Genomic DNA, 15864 nt, shown 5'->3' with positions numbered 1-15864 from the left:
CACACTCTTCATATTAAAATAACATTTCCATGACTAATACTTCACGCTGCAGAGTAGGTTGAATTTGTTGTCACATGCTCTGACTGCCCATCAGCCCTTACAACCACAGAACCTCTTCCCCATTCTAACAGTCTCATTCCCCTATGTTTCTTACTCTGCTCTCCCAAAGCCCTTGGTACAATCCACTTTTTAGTCTCATTTGCTCAAGATTTTACAAAGCAATCCCACATACAGCACATGGAGTACAGAAGAATGAGAGGGGACCTCATAGCGACATTTAAAATGTTGATAGGAAAGGACAGAGTAGATGTGGCTAGGCTGTTTCCCTTGGTGGGTGAGTCCAGGACCAGAGGGCACAATCTTAGAATTAGACAGTCCAGTTTCAAAACAGAGATGAGGAGAAATTTCTTTAGCCAGAGGGTGGTGAATTTGTGGAACACCTTGCCACGTACAGCAGTGGAGGCCAGATCAGTGGGGGCGTTCAAGGAAGAGATAGATAGATATCTAAGTAGTCAGGGTATCAAGGGATATGGGGATAAGGCCGGAAATTGGGATTAGAATAGGGTTTTTTTTTCTCCCCCATTCCCCATTTCTTTTTCCCTTTTCCTTGGAGCAGACTCGATGGGCCGAATGGCCTGCTCCTGCTCCCTTGTCTTGTGATCTTGTGATACAATATCCACCAGTGGTGGGCCAATTGGGAGAGCAACTGCCCCCCTTTAGCCCACGCCCTGTGTTCTTCTTCTACAAACCCCATGCAGCCTGTTGTAAAAAATGGCAAGTGAGCAGCAACCTTCTCATGCTGGTTTAGCAAATGGGCATCAGTGCCATCACCCCCAGGATTTCTCTGAAGCTCACAACCTTTCCTTAATCTTCAGGAAGTCAAGCTCATCCTGTTTCTTCCCTGCTTCCTTTCCTGCTGATTCACTGCAGAAATAAGAAAGCCGAGGGAGAAAAGGAAGCTCACAGAGCGGGGAGAGAAGGTGGCACCAGGAACTGATCCACCCTCATATGCTAACGAGAAAGAGGATGACTAGGTCAACCCACCAACTACAGATGCATCCTCCTTCCTTGTCTTTCACTACCAGAAGCATTTATAAATTCATAGTACTTCAGCTGCGCTAGGGATGCTTGGTGAACATTGTGTTCATATCCAAACCCTGTCATCATACAACAACTGACAAGTGTGACAAGATCTTCCTTGTGGCAAGATCTTTCTCTTCCTTATGGGCACCCAATGTTGTGAGTGGCAGTCTCGCTGCAATATGTCGCCAATGGCATGCTAAGAAACAGTTAGCAACCAGCCATTGGCACCATTGCGGTAAAGACACCAGCAGCTGGAAATAGATTGGCACACAGGCTGCAGCACTGGGCACAGACTATAGTGAATGCTGTGCCTTACGGTCTTCGTTCAGGTTACAGGGTTTGATAGGCTACTAATGGCTTGAGTCCACTAGCCTGATACCACTAACTTTGAGGACAGGCTATGATCCCAAACTTCCTCCCTAGCATAACATGAGAACAGGAAGCCCAGAAAAGGCAGTCAACAACAGCTCTCTACCTGGAGCCAGCTGCCTTAAAGGTGGGAAACTTCTGTCCTGTGATGAGCCAACCATTTTCTGTAGACATGGCCCTCAGATGGCACTGAGGAGAACCAGAATGAAAGAAAGTTTTGCATTTAGGTAGTGCCTTTAATGTTCCTTCTGGAATATCCACATGTCCTTTACAAGCAGTGAAGTACCTTTGAAGTCTGCTCACTGTCGTAATATCAGAAACACAGCAGCCAATATATGTTCAGCAAGTTCCCACAGGTAGCAAGGTGGTGTTTATAGGACAAGGGGAAAGAGCAGGATTGATCCATTTGGATATGGTGTGGACACAATGGGCCAAATGGCCTCCTTCTGTTTTGTATTGAACCTATGATTCTATGTGTTGGTGAGCAAATAATCTACTTCTGGAAAAGTTGATCAATGGCAGAATATTTACCAAGACTTAGGAATAACTCCTCTGTTCCTCTTCAGTGTCAGCAATAATCAATGCTCACTGGAGAGAGTGGAGAGGGCTTTGGCTCAGTGATTCATTCCAAAGATTGCACTTCTGACAGCTCACGCTGTGGTTGCTGAGGGGGAGCATATTTAGGAAAGAAATCGGTGGCTGCTTGAATGTATTTTGCAGTTATTGAATTGAAATAGACTGCACTGACACAGGGCATTGCATCTTTCTCAACACAGAAAATGATGCCTTTATTTAGTGCTGACCTAATCAGATGAGGGCAACTGGTGTGTTGCCATGTGATAGGACGGTTGTAGGTTGAGTGAATTTCTCCTTATTTGTAGGTGGGGATAGAGGATGTCAGGCTGCTGTGTTCAAGAAAAGCTGAGGAAGAAACCTCTGCAAAGGTTTATCCTTTTCTGCTCTGTACGGTTGTCGGTGGCTTCATCCATGAAATTTTAGATCCCTTGGAGCAGGGGCCTCCTTCTCTACCACATCAGTTTTTACAGAGGGCAAAGCGGTAAAAACTACAGTAGGCCATCTCTATTTCAGATATCTGATTGCAGCAGAGTGCAGATCACATCTCCTTACCTGCCCAGTCAGTTGTTAACACATTGGAAGACTACTCCATTGTGTGCTCCAAGAGTCTCAAGGTATTGCTTCTCTACTGTCGTTTGGGACATTTTGCCTGTTCTCCTCAGCTACAGAAAGCCTTGCTTTATCACCCAAAAACTTTCAATCGATCTGGTTCTCTTCCCTGTTGATGTCAGGGAGGCACCATTGCAAGTCTGTGTATCAAGGATTAACATTCTTCCTTTGCAGTTTGTGAAGAGGTCCTAATGTGACCAGAGCTACCTGTATTTTCCTTCTGGATGGGGTGAGATGGCAGGGGAAACACTGAGAGCCTTAGATCTCCTTTCCTCTAGCCTGCATTGTTCCATGATAACATCAAAAGAAAGTAATTCCCATAGAAAAGGAAAAGGAGAAGCAATCAGGATCAAATCCAGGTCTTAGCAGAATTTTGTTTTAAAAAATGTTTAAAAAAAGCAGATCACGCAACTAAGATCACTTTCCAAAGTCTCCAGACTCTTCGGGCTCTCACTGTCTTCACATATATCCTGGTTATACTATCCTGCCAGGAACTACAGACTGTTACCCAGCAATGCAATGCAATCTCTGGAAACTCAGAGCTGACCCTGCTCCCTCTCACACCCTCCCCTTCCCTCACCCCCATTTCCCCCAACACCAGCAATCTGGATCTCATTTTGTGCAAATCATCAAAGAGGCTATGGGCAGATCACAGGATGCCTCCAAATACTAGTAGAAATTTGAGGGGAACAGCTTTGGCCCATCATTTCCTAGCTGAGAGAAAGCCATGCGTGCCAAAAAAGGCAGGAAAGTTCATCCATTGTGACTTTATATCATTAAATAAAATTTGTTTTTATGTGGACCTCAGGATATCCCAAAGATCCAATATGATACTTAAACAGTGTAACACTGCTGAAATACTGAACAGGCAAAAGCCAGTGTACATTAGACAAATTTCTACAAGCAATAGTGACTAAGTGATTGTAACATTATGCTCTGCATTCTGTAACTGCTTTTCCTTTGTACTACCTCAATGTACTGATGTTCTGAAATGATCTGTATAAATCTGACCATGCAAAATAAAGTTGTTTACTATACCTTGGTACATATAACAATAATCAGCCAATTACCAATTACCAAGTAAAATCCTTTATTTTGCATTCCATCCATGCAGATCATTTCATCACATCAGTGCATTAAAGAAGTACAAGGGAAAAATAATAAAAGAATGCAGGATAAAGTGTTACAGTTACAGAGGAAGTGCAGTGCAGGCAGACAATAAGGTGCAAGGCCATAATGAGGTAGATTGTGAGGTCAAGAGTCTATCTTATCGTACTGGAAGACCATTCAATAGTCTTATAACAGTGGGATAGAAGCTGTCCTTGAGCCTGGTAGTATGTGCTTTCAGGCTTTTGTATCTTCTGCCTGATGGGAAGGGGAAGAAGAGAGAATGTCGGGGGTGGGTGGGTCTTTGGTTATGTTGGCTGCTTTACCAAGGCAGCGAGAAGTGTAATCCATTCCACTTCTTAGTTTTAGTTCAGTGACATCTGTTGTCCAGTATACTTGTGGGCATTTACTGCTCTGATTGAAATGATTGCCATGGGATGTTATACATGGCTGATGGGGTTTCAATTTATCTAACTGGCAGCATCTGTGACTGTGTAGCACTCTCTCTGTACTGCACTGAAATGTCAGCTGAGATTTTGTACTCATTGCTTTGAGGAAACCAATATATCCATTACTTTCTGCCTTTGAGTCAACAAAGCTACCACTAAGCTGCCACCTACACCAAACAACTTCTGTAATAACTTGTTAATTCGCAAACATAAATTCAATGGCAAACAGTACAGTGAGTGTCTATTACTGTCATTCAGTACATTTTTATTAGGATCTGTTCTAACACTAGGGCAATGTTCAAAGTCAACAGCGTGCCTACCATAAATTGTGCTAAATTGGATTACTTAAAGCATACTACTAAATTAGCAAATTATCTTCAAGATTTGCATTGTATCACTGTGAAAATTTCTTATAAGTATGCAATAAATGGGATCAATAATCTCTCACAGTCAAAATTAGTTTTAAGTTAAGGGATATGGATTAACATATTACAAACTGAAAAACCACCCTGCTCCTAATATATCATTCATGAAATGATGCATATAGCCATTCACACTAAAATAAATATCTCAATTTATTTTTTTGACATTAGTGATCATTCTGGAAGTTATGTAATAATTAGCTGCATTGAAAAAATAAAATAATAGACAACTGCACCTGCTGGGAAAATATTGATTAAATAAGACCATGATGAGCTGTGGTTAATTAATCATACAAAGGATCTGCAGTATACACTTTGTTCTATTACATTTAGAACTCACACAGTAAATTAAGTGCCATGGAATAAATGGTACACTTGTGAAAGGCACAATAACTCACTACTCTTGACAGTCATAGTTTGAGACTTTTCATGCCTGTTGAAGAACTCCCTTGATGCTTCAAGACTTTTACTTCTCTTACTTAAGAGTCCTACCTCCAAGATACACATTTTCTTAACTATTCTCTACCAGATGCAGTAATGCTACATTTTGGTTAACAAACCAAAGGCTGTGTTTTTGTAATGCGAGAAGGAATCAATTTTCACCAACTTTCTATTCCTCCCAAGAATGCAACTTGGAGCAGGTTGATGAAATCTTCCCTAATGCAAATGTTAGAACATAGAACAGTACAGCACAGAACAGGCCCTTCGGCCCACCATGTTGTGCCAACATAGCTATTCCCTCCGGCCTACAGAATGCCCATATCCCTCTATTTTCCTCTCATTCATGTGCCCATCCAAGCCCTTCTTGAAATCCCCCAGTGAGTTTGCCTCCACCACCCTATCAGGCAATGCCTGATAAGATTCCTATCAGGCAACGTGAAGCAAGATTCAATTTCAAATTTGGACCCCTAATCATTCTCATCCTGCATCATATGGACCTTTGCTACCACATTGAAACCTTCCATAAGCAAGACAATGTTCAATCTTCTTGAATATTACTTGCTACATTTAAGAGAATTACTATTCAGAAAACATTAAGCTAAAATATTTCATGAAACAGTGCCACCAATACAATAGCAAAAGTCATCCAATAGTTTCAACTTATACTACAAGTCCTTGCGAATTTCGTTGACAGTTTCACACTTTAATTGCTGTAAATTACGAGCAATAAACAAGCCTGGTTGATGTCCAATAATAGCAAGATAAATTGTGTAATACTGGACAGTATCAGGGTATTGTTCAACTGTGCAATGCCTGTGCATATTTACAGATCAGAGGAACATATTGTTCCTAACATGGAAAGATCCATGTACTAATTCTGGTGATGCTTTCTGAAAATACTTCACAGATTCCTTCAAAACAACATTCATATTTTTTCTCTCTCCTTTCCCGAAGGTGCCGACTGCAGGCTGCAGTACCTGACAATGCCACCAGGACCTAGTTAACACCTCCCCTAGTGAGCCTGCTTCACTAATAAGTTTAGAAAATGATAACGACATTTAGAAATGTCATAAGAAAATACAAAATAGAACCAACTGGTTATTCCAGTGGGCTGCAGCATTCTCTAATCTGTGTGATGGTACTGCCACCCAATGCCCTCCACCTCCCTCTTCCCCAGGCTGTTGAGCAAATCTTTGACTTCCATATCTGTGCACTACAGAACAGAAGGTACAGAACGAGCTGGAGGTCAAATTCCAGCACGTTTGATCTTCCCCTCTGCCACTGGACAGCACTGAGTCAATGGACACAGCCAGCTGACCTGGATAGAAAAGGTGGGCATTTTAATATTCATATTTTAATTTGCATCAATTAAGTGTGTTTTTAAATAAATGATTTTTTAAAAATAATTTCTAACTTTTTAAAATCATTTAAATCTAATCCAGTTGTTATTAAATACGTGAAGTCAACAGGGTGGAGCAGGGCTGGACCTCTGGTTCCACAACCTGAGGACTAGTCGCTGCCTGGGGAACGTTCTGCTTCAGGAAATGGACGAGCAGCAAGGTTTTGAGTTCAATTCGATCCGTGGGGCCACAGAAACTTATGGATCGTGCTTAGGGATTGGTGGCAGGAGGTGGGGGCGACATGAAGATGGATGGGTGAAGCATAATCAGGCCCAATGTTTACAGGCAGTTATTTTTCCCAAATAGGATTACCTAACAAATGATATACCTGAAATAAATGGTCAAAGTTTAATTACAGATGTGCACGTTTCTATTTGCCTTGGCTACCCTACTTCCCTGTAACCCTTTCCCTGACATGTGGATTTTCATAATTTTATGTATCTATAAAGATTACTTATTTTTCAAGAAAAAATGCAGAACATATTAGCAATGAAATGATACAAATGATTATACTATCTAAAAGATTAGTCAGATTCCAACATATAGTAGTGTTAAAATGCCCTGATTGGATATGAACCCTTTAAAAAAGCTTAGAATTGGCCAACATTAGCTTTGCATTTTGTTCCTCTACACCTATACTATTCATTTTAATTTAAATCCATAAAACAATGGGAAAACATGAATGAACTTCTATGTATCTACAAGAAGACCCAATGAACAAATAGTGACTACATCCCTTTAACTGACTCATTAGCCACCCCTCTCTGCTTCATACCTCTTTGATTCTGGAAAAACAATACACAATCTTCCTAATTGGTTTAAACATATAAAGGAAATATAATTTATTGAAATGTTTAATACATACTTTCAAATAAATATGCAAAAAAAATTCTATGTGTATATTTTACATGAAATTCTTTATTTTACCGCACAATACATTGTTTTCGCTTTAATCAGGTTATCCTATACTTACTCCCAGAACTCAATGACAGGCGAAGTCGCATTTGGTACGGCTGTATGATTGCAATTGGTGGCATTCAGCTTCTGAAACTCTACACAGTTTTCTTCAAGGGGATTAAAGAAACAATCCATGATTAAAACAGTAATTATTAGTGAAGGTTGATGCATGTATATTACATTTATGACCCTTTAACGCTTACTTTAACTAGTGGCAAGAGGGAAGCGCAGCAGAATCGCATCTTACCTGTGTTCCAAGGATGTCCACAGGTGGCCCAAGGGAGCTCCGTTGTAAAGCAATTGAACAGGTAGAATATGGCCCAAGCCAAAACAATGATGTAAAACACGTTTAGATGAGCCTCAATCACCTGGGTTGCATATCCGATACCTGCCAATGAATATGTTTCCTGTTAGTTATAGGTAAACTTTTCATTCATCACTAATGTTCAGACGAAAAGCAGCACTAAGGTTTCAAGGTTACCTTCAAAGAGGGGGCAAATTTTCCTCCAACACGTAATTCCCCCTTCGCTAGTGTACTGGCCCAGAGCAGTCTCCAGGAAAAACACCGGTATACCACACCCGATGAAAAAAATTACATATGGGATGAGGAAAGCCCCTGGAAGCAAACGAGAGCAACAATCTTTACTGAGAACTGGACAGCAAGAATTGAAGACAAGGTTAATGCACTTCCCCCTCGTTTACCCAACCCCAGTTATAGTTCCTCCACCAGCTATCACTCAGGTTTGCCTTCTTGGCTGTACTTCTGACGGTTCTCACACTCCACACAGCACATCTTATGGGGTGCTTCCTTGAAACTGAACATTTTGTTCCTCTAACCAGAACAGATTCTCAACGAATGGCTTTAATAAATTAATTAAAAGTACTAGTTAAGATAAAAAGAAAGCTATGTAACTGTACCGCCTCCGTTCTTGTAACAGAGGTAAGGGAATCGCCACACGTTCCCTAATCCAATGATCTCCCCCGCCACAGACAAGACAAATTCGATTTTGTTATTCCAGTGGCCTCTTTCTGACACTCTCTTGTCGTTGGTACGAACTAAGTTGACGTTGGAAGCTTCGATGTCCATCGTATCTTCTGGCTTCCCATTGATTATTGGAATAGCTTTCTCCGCTCTCATGACGCTCTAAGGCCGCCTGAAAAGGAGAGCGAAAAGTTTGGACACCGATCATTGATTTCGGTTTTTTTTATTCTGTGTCTCTTCCAAAACTTGCATATTTTAAAGCCCCGCAAATCGATTAGGGTCTGTGTGGGCAAGAAAAAAAAATGCTGAGAAATAAATTGAGAACAGCTCAAGCAATGAAATATAAAAGGCCATGTAGTTCAGATTTACAATAGATAAATTAATGAAATCTGCTCAGGGTGCAACTGATTGCTGAAACTGACAAGATGATCAATTACTCACCCGGTAAGGGTTTCGCCGTTAACCCGCCTGCTTGGAAGGCTGCTTGTCGATTTCCCCACCAGCACTGAGATTGTGACTGCACTGATGTCTCGCCGGGGGAGTTCCGCAATGGCTTTCTTGCTCGGTGTGTGGATCAGTCCAGATGCACTTGGTCCTCTGGTGATGCCTTCTGCGAAACGAATGACTGAGAAGCAAACGCACTCTTTTCTCAGATGCTGCTGCACTGGATCCGAGCCATGTGCTGCCAACTGAGCCCTCTAGCTTGCCGTACGGATTGTATCAATTAATGGCGCAACACCATGGGTGAAGTTGGTGAGGAAAAGTCCAAAGGCATTTGTTGCATCTTTGCGGTGACACCGGTTTGAAGGCTGGATTTCCAGTCGGCAGATTAAAAGCATAGATGGGGAGGGCGTGAGAGGAATGCAACTGTTAATAAAAATGTAGCTATGAGTAGCACTTCTAAATGTGTGGGAATGCAGGAGTCCCGAGCGGAGTCAGTAGCTCCTTGGAGGTGATTATGGAGACATTCTTCACTGATGCGCTGGGGAGGCGGGAGGAAGGAGGGAGTGTGGGATGTTAGGGGGGTGTTCGGTAAGAGAGCGGGAGAGATTCAAATCCCGCATCAAAACAAGCAGGGAGATTTGTTTATCTTCCTTACATATACCCTCCTCTCCTCACAGCACCCCCAGCTCCCCGAGTGGGCTTGTGGCAAATGCAGGGAAGGAGCCATGAATATTGCAAACGAATAGATGAATTGTTCGAACATTTTCGCAAGACAAGTGCTTAATTTTGTGAGTTTATTTTATTTGTATTTGTACAGTCTTTAAGAATTCTTTGCGCGGCATCTTTTGAAATTTACTGAGAGAGTTCAGGAGCTGATTGTGGAGTGCTGTAATGATCCACTGAAATGTTGAATTCTAGTTCGTTTCCAAGTTATTTCTTATTAATTTTTGAAGATAGGTATATAGGAAATAATACGATTTTCACTCAATTTCATATTTTTTTCCAAATTCCAGTTGACTAAGACTCAAGGGCCAGTACTGGACTTGGCAGAAACTGTCTGTACCCGCCCCCACCCCCCCCCGCAACCCCCCCCCCCCCCCAACACCGTCTGATCCCAGGTGCTAATGAACATCCAGTCAAACTACTCAAGCACTCTAAAAAGTAAACAGAAATTATATATTTACAAATATATCAACAAGATTCAGTGATTAAGCCACAAACTTCAGTGATGGCCATGGAGATCTTTTGCTTGTAGCATATAACCACTGAAAAAGAAATATGAAATGTTTCCAAGCTATAAATAGGTTATATAATAGTATCAAAAAGATAAGAACCATTTAAGATACTGGTGATCCTTAGGTGCCTCTCAAGAAATTAATGTCCTTTGATTAGTATTAATGCAGAACAATTTCCTGTCTTGCAGGTCAGTGCCCCAAAAGCACATTTAAAGATGCAGTTTCATAAAGATAATACACACACTAAAATAATGGAATCCTGTGTGCATTGTCTGCTATCGTTCTCTGTATCAGCTGTGCCTGGTTTGGTCTCCAAGGCACTTATAACAGCAACATAGAATCTGTGAGAAGAGATCCCAATGTACCTAAGTTTGCATTACTGAGGTCCAGTTTAATGCAGCTGGAAATGTGGAAGAGGTTTCTCCACTTAAAGAGCAGTGCAATAGGGCATGGATCACATTTTTCTATGAGCGATGATATAGGGTAATGTTGTGTACACCAGTCTGCCATAGAAAATATGGGAACATGGGAAGCAGATTCAAACTGGACCCCAGTATTGCAGGCTTCAGCACATTGGGTGCTCTTCTCACAGATTCTGTTGTTGCTGTTACAAATGCCTCAGGGACCAACCCATGCCCAGCTAACTAAGGGAATAATCATAGTAAACCCAGACAGAAGGATTCGATCATTTTGTTGCTTTACATTTTGCTTCTGGAGATGTCCTTCAGATCTGGCAGAGACACAGAAAGTCACATACAGGCCATCCCCGGCTAACGAATAGGTTCCGTTTTTATAGATGTCCATCAGTTGTTTTTTTTTAAAGAACATTACAGCACAATACAGGCCCTTCAGCCCACAATGTTGTGCTGATGTTTTATCCTGCTCTAAGATCTATCCAACCGTTCCCTCCCACATAGCCCTCCACTTCTCTATCACTCATGTGCCTATCTAAGAGTCTCTTAAATGTCCCTAATGTATCTGCCTCCACCACCTCTGCCGGCAGTGTGTTCCACACACCCACCACTCTCTGTGTAAAAAACATACCTCTGACATCCCCCCGTACCTCCATTCACCCTAAAATTATTCCCCCTCACGTTAGCCATTTTCTCCCTGGGAAAAAGTCTCTGACTGTCCACTTGGTCTATTCCTCATCATCTTGTACACCCCTATCAAGTCACCTCTCATCCTCCTTCTCAAAAAAGTGAAAAGCCCCAACTCAATCAACCTGTCCTCATAAGACATGCTCTCCAATCCAGGCAGCATCCTGGTAAGTTTCCTCTGCACCCTCTCTAAAGCGTCCACATCCTTCCTATAGTGAGGCGACCAGAACTAAACACAATACTCTAAGTGTGGTCTAACCAGAGTTTTATAGAGCTGCAACATTACCTGGCAGCTCTTGAACTCAATACCCTGACTAATGAAGGCCAACACACCATACGCCTTCTTAACAACCCTATGAACCTGCGCAGCAACCTTGAGGGATCTATGGACCCCAAGATCCCTCTGTTCCTCCACACTGCTAAGAGTCCTGCCATTAACCTTGTATTCTGCCTTCAGATTCGATCTTCCAAAGTGTATCACTTCACACTTTTCCAGGTTAAACTTCATCTGCCACTTCTCAGCTCAGCTCTGCATCCTATCAATGTCTTGTTGTAACCTACAGCAAATTTCTACACTATCCTCAACACCACCAACCTTCGTGTCATCTGCAAACTTACTAACCCACCCTTCCACATCCTCATGCAAGTCATTTATAAAAATCACAAAGAGCAGGGGTCCCAGAACAGATCCCTGCAGAACACTACTGTCAGAATACACTCCGTCTATAACCACCCTCTGTCTTCTATGGGCGAGCCAATTCTGAATCCACACGGCCAACTTTTCCTGGATCCCATGCCTCCTGACTTTCTGAATGAGACTTCCATGACAAACCTTCTCAAATGCCTTACAGAAATCCATGTCCACCACATCCACTGTTCTACCTTCATCAATGTGTTTTGTCACATTCTCAAAGAATTCAGTCGGGCTTGTGAGGCATGACCTGCCCCTCACAATACCATGCTGACTGTGGCTTATCAGCCTATGCTTCTCCAAATGCCCATCAACCCTGTGTCTAAGAATCTTCTCCAGTAATTTGCCCACCACTGAAGTAAGACTCACTGGCCTGTAATTCCCAGTGTTGTCCCTACTCCCTGTCTTGAACAAAGGAACAACATTGCCACCCTCCAATCATCTGGCTCTACTCCTGTGGCCAGTTGAGGATGCAAATATCATCGCCAAAGGCGCAACCATCTCTTTCTTTGCTTCCCGTAATAACCTTGGATATATCCCATCCGGCCCTGGTGAATTATCTATCCTAATGTTTTTCAAAAGTTCCAGGACATCCTCTGTCCTCACGTCGACATGCCCTGGCATATCAGCCTGTTGTATGCCATCCTCACAAACGTCAAGGTCTCACTCACTGGTGAATACTGAAGCAAAGTATTTATTAAGGACCTTCCCCAACCTCTTCTGACTCCAGGCACATGTTTCCTCTTTTATCTGTTTCCTGATCGGTCCCTACCTTCACTCTAGACATACTCCTATTCTTCACATATGTGTAGAACGCCTTGGGGGTTTCCTTAATGCTACGTGCCAAGGCCTTCTCATGCCCCCTTCTAGCTCTCCTGTCCATTCTTAAACTCCCTCCTGGCTACCTTCTAACTCTCCAGAACCCTGTCTGATCCTTGCTTTCTAAACCTTAGGTAAGCTTCTTTCTTCCTCTTGACAAGATATTCTACTTCTCTTGTCAACCATGGTTCCTTCACTCTACCATCCTTAACCTGCCTCAATGGGACAAACCTATCCACAACCCCATGCAAGTACTCCCTAAACAACCTCCACATTTCCATTGTGCACTTACCCAAGAACATCTGTTCCCAATTTACGCCCCCAAGGTCCTGCCTGATAGCATCATAATTCCCCCTCCCCCAATTAAATACTTTCCCATATCGTCTGTTCCTATCCCTCTCCAAGGCTATGGTAAAGGTCAAGGAGTTATGGTCACTGTCCCCAAATACTCCCCACCAAGAGATCTGAAACTTGATCAGGCTCATTGCCTAGTGCCGTCCAGTATGGCCTCTCCTCTAGTCATCCTGTCCATATACTGTGTCAGGAATCCCTGTATGCACCGAACAAACTCCATCCCATCTATCCCCTTTACACTAAGGAGGTGCCAATCAATATTAGGGAAGTTGAAATCACCCATGACAACAACTCTGTTATTTTTGCACCTCTCCAAAATCTGCCTTCCGATCTGCTCCGTAGTGTCTCCGCTGCTATTGGGGGGGTCTGTAGAATGCTCCCAGTAGAGTGACCGCTCTCTTCCTGTCTCTAACTTCCATCCACACTGACTCAGTAGACGATCCCTCCAGGACATCCTCCCTTTCTACAGCTCTGATACTGTCCCTGATCAGCAAAGCCTCTCCCCCACCTCTTTTACCTCCATCCCTGTCCCTTTTGAAACATCTAAATGCTGGAATATCCAGTAGCCATTCCTGCCCTTGTGACAGCCAAGTCTCTGTAATGGCTACAACATCGTAGTTCCATGTACTTACCCATGCTCCAAGTTCATCACCCTTGTACCTGATACTTCCCGCATTAAGGGAGACACACTTCAGCCCATCCAACTGACTGCAATTTTGCCCTTTCCTATCCTATCCTTCCTCACAGTCCTTCTACATGCTGCATCTACTTGTACACTAAATGCACCAACCTTGACCTATCACCCTGGTTCCCATCCCCCTGCTAAACTAGTTTAAACCCTCCCCAACAGTTCTAGCAAACCTGCCTGCAAGAATATTGGTCCCCTCCAGTTCGGGTGTAACCCGTCCCTTTTGTGCAGGTCATACTTCCCCAGAAGAGATCCGAATGATCCACAAATCTGAAACCCTCTCCCCTGCACCAGCTCCTCTTGTTTTTGTCTGTTAGTCCTCTGGTTTGTCTGCAAGTTGGAAAATACATCAAAAGAATCACTTGGTTTGGCAACCATACCTCCACAGTGTTATAATGAATGGCATCAAAAGCATATAAGACTGATAAGAAAGAACAAATACTGAAAGTGAAGAGAGAGAGGAAACTACTTCTGCCATTCGTAGGAACATACTGTACATCAGGCTTTTGAATTTAATAATATAATGGGAACTTGTTCACATGTAGGGGTGTCCATAAGTTGGGTGTTTGTAACGGGATGGCAATGCCAAAAGTAGTTTGTGCCCTGATATAAGTTGATACAATGTGGAACTTATGAAAGTAAAGATGTACTTTGGGGTCATAGAGTCATGTCAGTAAAAGGTTCATTTGTGGACCTAGCCATCATACATCTGTTTCAGATGCAGCATTCAGATCCAATGCACAGGTATCTGAGATCTCCCTCATAAGGAACTGAAAATTACTACAGAATTAATGTTGAGAACAGAGGCTGATAGTCCCTATTAAATCCAGTGCATTAAAGATGTTTTGACCGTAATGCATGTCTTTGTGAGTTGGACCAGCACACATACAGTCTCCCTTAGTCTCCTTGTGTGTTGTTATTTCCACATGTAAAGATTGGCAGTTCCACTATGGTTCATTTGCTGCTTCTTACCATCCTGACCTTGCAAGGCTCTATTTCTTTTGTCCTTATGGATGTTTCATCCTCTCCTTAAATATACCAATACCGTCTGCTTTAACCATTCTACACATAGCAAATACAATCATTTCCCATTGATAAATGTACCTCAGCTCTTCACCTCAGAGAAGCAAACCAGATGATGGGCACAGAGTTCATGACATATACAGTGAAGCCCAATACCCCATCTGTTGAATGCTAAAGCCTGCTGTTAGCATTGCATAGATCTCCAATGAGAGTAGAAGGAGTTAAGGGCTAAGGTTGCCTTTATGTCAACTAACTAAATGCTATGGAAAGCACATTATGACGAGGGATTTCCCTGCATCCTCACAGAGATGGCTAATTGATTCACTCTACACATGCATAGCTTGTGGGATCAATTCCAAATCTTTAAAGCTGAGGCTACAAATCTTTCAGTGGTCCTTCCAGACCATTTAAGAGCCAGAAATGGTCCTTACCAGTTGATTCAAGGCCTAATTATGCCTTGTTATCACCATTTACCCCAATGCAATGTGAAAACATGCAGGAAATTTCAAAACTGCTGTTGCCTTTAATGTAATCATGAAGTTAACGCAGTCTTGGCAAGGCTTTCAAAGCAGTATTGCAAAAGTCCAAAGAAACTACAGTATAATGTACAATGGCTATAAGACCCTCAAACCAACACTTTGTTGGATCTTTAGACTGGAGATGTTCCAATGATGAGCTGTCAAGAGGTTGTTTGTTAGTTAATTTATGAGGAGCTAAGAGCCTGCAAGTACTCCATCACCCAATTATTTCATAAGAATTTTTGACAAATCTCACGTCATTGCTTCTCAAATCTGTTATCAGCCTAGTAAAATTGGGAGGAAAACAAATTCTTAAAGTATGGCACACCTGCAGCCAAAATAATAATAATGGATGAGGCTTGGGGTGGTATATGAAGTTGGAGAAAACCCAAATTTATATTCCATTTAATGGGCTAAAGGATATCTGTCAAGGTATTTTTGAACTAGATGCCATTTGTAGATAGGTTGGTGTAGATTCTAAGTATTAAAACTGGAGGACACGGCAAAGTTAGGGGGTAGAATTATAAAAATGAATCATTTCAATTTAGCTTTTATAATTAGTTGCAATAGTTGGGGTGGGGAGGGGTAACAGAAAGA

The 15864-nt window shown here is 42.3% G+C and overlaps 1 protein-coding gene and 1 long non-coding RNA gene across 2 annotated transcripts in view; one reads left to right on the top strand and one right to left on the bottom strand.

The window, feature by feature from the left end:
* Positions 1-9340, bottom strand: part of slc6a11b (solute carrier family 6 member 11b) — a 123439-nt gene extending 114099 nt beyond the window's left edge. The window contains exons 1-5 of the mRNA XM_052017480.1: positions 8837-9340; positions 8332-8567; positions 7895-8029; positions 7661-7801; positions 7430-7520 (exon numbers count right to left, since the gene is read on the bottom strand). Of these exons, the coding sequence (XP_051873440.1) occupies positions 7430-7520; positions 7661-7801; positions 7895-8029; positions 8332-8551 (587 nt within the window). The 5' untranslated portion in view covers positions 8552-8567; positions 8837-9340. The remainder of the gene's footprint in view (positions 1-7429; positions 7521-7660; positions 7802-7894; positions 8030-8331; positions 8568-8836) is intronic.
* LOC127571255 (uncharacterized) overlaps positions 9079-15864 on the top strand; it is a 44896-nt gene continuing 38110 nt past the window's right edge. The window contains exons 1-2 of the long non-coding RNA XR_007956464.1: positions 9079-9148; positions 9517-9627. This is a non-coding gene — a long non-coding RNA (uncharacterized LOC127571255). The remainder of the gene's footprint in view (positions 9149-9516; positions 9628-15864) is intronic.

This window comes from Pristis pectinata, chromosome 6 (assembly GCF_009764475.1).
Source record: "Pristis pectinata isolate sPriPec2 chromosome 6, sPriPec2.1.pri, whole genome shotgun sequence".
In the NCBI taxonomy this organism is placed as follows: Eukaryota; Metazoa; Chordata; class Chondrichthyes; order Rhinopristiformes; family Pristidae; genus Pristis; species Pristis pectinata.
This window is presented reverse-complemented; position numbering and strand designations above follow the sequence as displayed.